This window comes from Lonchura striata, chromosome 6 (genome assembly GCF_046129695.1).
Source record: "Lonchura striata isolate bLonStr1 chromosome 6, bLonStr1.mat, whole genome shotgun sequence".
Classification (NCBI taxonomy): domain Eukaryota; kingdom Metazoa; phylum Chordata; class Aves; order Passeriformes; family Estrildidae; genus Lonchura; species Lonchura striata.
The window spans coordinates 7,300,806-7,306,545 of NC_134608.1; the positions used below are offsets into that span (position 1 = coordinate 7,300,806).

At 53.5% G+C, this 5,740-nt stretch overlaps 1 protein-coding gene across 2 annotated transcripts; it reads right to left on the minus strand.

Annotated features, from left to right (window-relative positions):
• Window positions 1-767: 767 nt before the first annotated feature.
• ZBTB25 (zinc finger and BTB domain containing 25) lies at window positions 768-4,415 on the minus strand. Of its 2 annotated transcripts, none has more exons than XM_021554506.2 (3): window positions 4,364-4,415; window positions 3,508-3,687; window positions 768-2,362 (listed from the first exon to the last, which is right to left on the minus strand). In XM_021554506.2, exons 2-3 carry the CDS (start codon window positions 3,678-3,680, stop codon window positions 1,225-1,227), a joined length of 1,311 nt encoding a protein of 436 aa, XP_021410181.2. In that variant the 5' UTR covers window positions 3,681-3,687; window positions 4,364-4,415; the 3' UTR covers window positions 768-1,224. The 2 variants fall into 2 exon arrangements, with proteins under 2 accessions (XP_021410181.2, XP_021410182.2); XM_021554507.3 differs by lacking the exon at window positions 4,364-4,415 and adding an exon at window positions 3,978-4,034.
• Between the last annotated feature and the right edge of the window lie 1,325 nt (window positions 4,416-5,740).

Consider the following 5,740-nt stretch of genomic DNA (forward strand, 5'->3'; position numbering starts at 1 on the left):
CTAGAAAGGGACAAACTATGAATTCAAGAGGCATAGGTATAATTTAAACCCCTTCTTGGATATTGCCCTTCAGATAACAAGAAATGATAAATGAAAAGCTGGATGGGGCTTTGAACAACCTGGTCTAGTGGAAGGTGTCCCTGCCCGTGGTAGGGGGGTTGCAACTAGATCATCTTTAATGTCTCTTCCAGCCCAAACCATTTTATGTTTATATGAAAGGCAAAAAACTTGCATGTTACCATCTCACAGTGCCTCTGCAAACAGAGAAAAAATAACAGGCTGTGTATTTGCTCTGAGCAAATATACAGATTGTAATATTTTAAAATGTGTTTACTCCAAGCTGTTTATAAAGTCAGTAATCATTTTCACTCAGAAAATACGTGCGTGGCATTTAATCCTGTACAGACTTAAGTTAGAGTATGTCTCCTCTCAAAGAAGAGGGGACACTCCTTTGCAGCTTTCCTTCCTCCCAGCAGAGAAGACAGTGGAATATGAACATGGTCCTAGAGGGGCATCAAAATCTGTCCTTGCTTATGCAGCAGCAGCGAACGAGGGAGGAGTAGGAAGGAGGAAAAACACATGCAAATCCCTAGAGTTTAAAAGTAAATTTAGAAGACAGATGAGGACTCCAGGGCTTGTCAAAATGAAGGTTGCCACCCCTACATCAACACTGCCAATTCCCTTGAAAAGAGCAGCCTTATGGCTCCTGCAAATATTTATGCAGAGATTTGTTAACTGCAGTTACATGAACAACATGAACTTCAGGATTCATCTCCTTGAGATATTTATTTTCATTATAAACAAACTGTTTGGGAAACACAGTAAGTATTTCCCTCTACACTTCCATCCATCTGGTTTCAGAAGAGCAATTCTATGGGATACAAACAGTCCTAGGCACCACACAGAGTTACTAGACAATGTTTAAACCTCACACCCAGCAATACAGCCTTTACTCCAGTAAAGGAGAGTAGGAATAAGCTCACATTCAGGAAAAACATAACTGAGTTACACAGAGGCTTCCAAGAATGACTTAGATGGGAATTAACTCAAGTTTAAAAGTTAGAGAAGTAAAAAAAAGCAAGTACACAAGTCAAAGTACACAGTCCTTCACAGTTATCTCAGCAGTGAGGGGAACGGTGGCTCAAGAAATTCAGCTGCACAGAGCAGCCACTCCCTAGGTGGAGAATGCCAAAACATCCAGCTTCAGCATCTGAAGGGGGAGAATTACTCTACCAGGATCGTATCGACGCTTTCTTGGATGAGATCTGGCTCCAGTATACATTCATCTAAGTGGTCCTGGGACAAGCTGGAGCTCTTACCCACACTCTCACTGTCACAGTAAGGGTGAAACCTGGGGGTGCTGGGGCTCTCCAGCCGCTGGCAGCGGCTGTACTTGTGCTGCTTCCCTCTGTGCGTGTACATGTGCTCCAGCAGCTGGCTTTTCCGGAAAAATGTGCGGCCGCAGACGCTGCAGCTGACCTTTCTTTTTCTCGAGAAAGAAAAGTTACAGTTCAGCTCCACCGGTTCGTGGTCCTTGGAGATGAGGGAGAGCTGCCCGATCTGCAGAGGCTCCAGGTTGCTGCAGCTCGGATGCTCCAGCTGGTGTTCATCCTCCTTGAGAAGGAAGGCGCCGAGGCGATGGCCATCCCCAGGCTCCCTGTCCTCAGCCAGAGGCTGCACCTCCCCCAGGTCGCCGCTCTCCAGGATGGAGGCCGGGACGCCGAAGGGCAGCGAGCCCGAGACGTGGGTGTGCAGGTGCTGCCGCAGCCCCTCCCGCGAGTCGAAGCGCTCCCCGCAGTAGTGGCACAAGTGCACCTTGAGGCTGCCCTTGGCAAGGATGGGGCTCGCTACCTCTGGAGAAGGAGGGGTGCAGCTCTGGGACACCACGGGCTCCGAGTCGCACCTCTCCTGCTTTATGGAAACCGAGAGCTTCGGGCGCTCCTCGGCCGGCTTGGCCAGCGCCGCGGGCTGGGCCGAGGGGCGGGCGACCTGCTGGTCCAGGGGGCCGTCGTCCAGGCCGATGGCCAGGGACAGCTGCAGCTGGGGGTGATCGCCCTGGGCCGCAGACCGGCCGCCCGCCTTGGGCAGGCTCTCCTTCGCTCCCAGGCGCTCCTTTGCCAGCTTGTGCGCCGTGGAGATCTGGATCCCGTACAGGTTGGAGGACTGGACCGGCTCTGGGGAGAAGGCCTGGTTCATCTCGATGGCGATGTGGGAGAGGTGGTCTGCGTGCAGAAAGCGGATGCCTTCCTCCAGCCGGCTCTGGCTGACAGTCTGCTTTGGCCCTTTCCCAGTGTACATTATATGTAACAAGTAACTAAATATGTCAGGCTGGATGTCTGTAGGCTGAATTTTTATGCACTCGCTGAAACAAAACAGATGATTAAGTACATACAGGGTTCCAAATCCTGATCCATTACCTGCCCATTTGCTGTGAGAGCACTTTTACAAGCAGCACTCCCTGCCAAGCCCTGCAGAAGTGCAGAAGCTTTATATGCAAAGCCAAGTGCCTAAGTCTGCGTTTATCCCTGTGATTCTGAAGACCATGTGCACAGTTGCAGCTGAGGCTGGTGCAAGTGACCAGCCCTGGCCACTCCATCCCTCCCGTGCAGAGCCAGCTGCAGCGCACGGCACCGCAGCGATGCCATGCAGGCTGAGCATCACTAGTGTGTGCCACTCCATTTATCTGAGTAAGAAGTTCAGCTGCCAGTACTGTGTAATCTTTATGAGTATTGCACTTAAGTGTCAGCAAACAACATCCACAGGGAAGGGCAGTTAACTCATCTCACTTCCAGCCAAGGGGCGATGCAGCTGATCCTAAAGATTATCTTGCAGAGGTGCTGGAGGCCACGACTCTCAGATAGGAAGGGGAATGAAGAATGTTTAATCTATCACAAGCAGCCAGCCCCAGGTCAGAGGCCAGACCATGGCACTGCTCTTGTTATACCTGCAGAACCACTCCTGACCTGGCCAGGTGAAGCATGTGAACAACAGCTTGAAATCAATTGATGATCTCAGTCTCAGCCCTTATCTCCAAGAATCTGAAGCACAGAACTGGCCACAGCTTCGCAATTGTTTCAAGCCTGTGGATCCTGCCAAAAATGACATTCTCACCCAGCAAGCTTGACAACAACCTAAGGCAAAGTACTGGACATAGTGCACATGGGCAGGAGGTACCAGGATATCCCTGGATTCTAAATCTGCAGGGCTCTCACTGCAGGAAGATGATGGTACTTACACACTTTATTTATCTGGTCACACAAATGCCACATCTCCAAAATGCAGGGTCTGATGTTGCCATATGCTGACTAAGAAAGTGGTTTTAAAGGGCGGTGCTTTCTGGACTGGGATTGTTTAGAGAGCCAAGGCCTGTGCTGGGTTAGAAAAATAATTTCAGGCCACCTAACATCCCCATTTATACTCAATTTCAGACTTTTATACTTTTAGAAGGAGGAAAAAGCAGAATGCTGAGAGTGGTAAAAGGATAAGAGGAGAGCTGTGCGTTCTTACCTCGTCTGATGAATAAATATCATCTTAAAATAGTTTGAAAAAGCAGCGAGCACCGCTCTGTGGGCTTTGAAGTAAACATCTCCAATGGCAACTGTGCAGTCACACAGAAAGCCAAACTCCCGTTGCATGTTCAGCTGCTGGAGGAGGAGGACGCTGTGGCCGGTGGTATCCATGGTGTGCCTGGGAGCAAGGGAACAAGATGTTCATCGCATTAGGAAATCAGAGAGCTCCCAAAGGCTCAAATGTTGACTTCTCACCACCGAAACGAGATGGACGCCTGGCATGGAGCCTCTCCCCTCCTCCAGATAGCCCCTGCACCCCTATTTAACAGCTTCTCCTGATACCACCGCTGGTGCTCAAACCCACCACCAAGGAGCTCAAGACCTCTCGAGGACTTTCCCACCTGCCAGCTACACTCAGAGATGCTTCTCCCGCTGATTAACTACGCTCGGCGGGGTGTCAGCACTAACTTTAAACCCGGCTCGCGTTTCCCTCTGATGTGACGGTGCTTTCCGCCGCCCGGGAGCGCGGGGGAGCGGGGCAGAGCCCGGCGGCGCCGGCACAGAGGAGCCCTGTGCGTCCAACAAAGCCCCCATTGTGCGGGCTGAGCCGCCCTCGCCTCGCCCCGCCCCGCCAGCGGCCCCTGCGCAAATAAACGCTGATATTTGCTATTGTTTCCGCGGAAAATTATTGCGGGGGGGCGGGTGGGAGAGACACGACGCGCATCGGGAGGCGGCGAGCGCAGCCTCCCCGCGGCGTGGGACCGGCGCCCTGCCCTCCCTCCTTCCCTTCCCTCCTTCCCTTCCCTCCCCCGCTCCCGGCCCCGCGGCTCCCCCGCGCCCGCGCAGCCGCTCACCCGCGGAAGCGCCGCACCGCCCGCCCCCGCTGCCGCCCGGCGGATGGGGTGGGCGCTGCCCCCCCGCGCTTCCTGCCGGGCCGGGCAGGGCCGGGCAGGGCCGGGATGGGATGGGCCGGGATGGGACGGGCAGGGATGGGCAGGGATGGGCCGGGATGGGACGGGCAGGGACGGGCAGGGATGGGCTTCTCCCGGGAGACGCCGGCGCGGCCCGGCGCTGCGGTGGGCGCGGCCCCTGCGCGGCTGCGGGCGGCGCTGCCCGCGCTGCTCGCCCGCAGCTCCTGTGCGAGGGAGGGAAGGAGCGTGGGGTTTGTGTTTTTTTTTGGAGGGTGCGTGTTTTGCCGTGCGTTGACAAAGGCATCAGCCTCGGCTGGGGGGGCTCGGCTTCTTAATCGCTGATTTGCTTTTGTGGTTTTTTTTTTTTTTTTTTTTGGGGTTTTTTTGTGTTTTGTTTTTTACAGGAAAAAAAAAAAAAGGAGCTTCCCCAGTCTGGCCGGGAATGGACGAGAAGATACGATCTGGCTTCCTCACCAATGGCAGCCTCTCTGTGCTGCTTTCACCACCACGAGTCCTGCGGACGAACCATTGCTCTGCCAGGCCTCCCGCAGTCGCTCGCTGATGTTAAACCCGGGGTTATTTTAGGGAGAGCAGCTGTGCCGGCTGAGGTGCCAGGCACGGGAGGAGGCACAGGCGGCACTCCCACCCTTGGCCGCGATTGCCCGGCCACCAGCAGCCCCTCCCGGGCAGGGATGGGCAGGGATGGGCAGGGATGGGCTTCTCCCCGGCGAGCCCGACCCCTCCGCTCTGGCACTCAGTACCACCTCCGAGGTGGATTTCCGATCAGTGTAACCAGATCGCGTTCTGAACCTGTTCAAACGTCCAGTCCATACAGCGTCCTGCTGCCACCACATTAATTTCATGTCTACAGGTTGTTTTTCCAGCTGGAAAAGGCAGTGAAAATGACTATTTGTGTGCTTTTGTCATGATTTTGGTGCAGTTTCCAAGATCTGTCACACCCACCTCCTCCATGGCGTCTCTGCTGACTCAGGGCCTCTGCAGAAGATCCTCATCATTCCTCTTGGTTCCCTCTCAGCATTTGATAGTTTGTAGTCCATTTTCTTTTTGCATCCCCATAGCTGCAATTCTTCAATATTTAAGGCAAATAATGCCCCTGGCCACCAGAAAACACCAGCTTAGGGGGCTGTTTCCAGGCAGCCTGAGCCTGGGTGGGTGATGAAGATGGGCTGAGAGATGACAGACCGTAGGCTCCAAAGAATTTTCATCCATGTGTTTGCTGCTTATCCCACTTACCAACACAGCTTTATCTTTTCCATTGCCTTATGTTTTGTTTCTTTAATTTTAAATATAAAGCTCACA

Coding starts and splice junctions, on each gene's coding strand:
- ZBTB25 (XM_021554506.2), bottom strand. CDS start 3,680: ATGGATACCACCGGCCACAGCGTCCTCCTCCTCCAGCAGCTGAACATG. Junction 2,363..3,507: donor ATATTTATTCATCAGACGAG/GTAAGAACGCAC, acceptor GTTTTGTTTCAG/CGAGTGCATAAAAATTCAGC.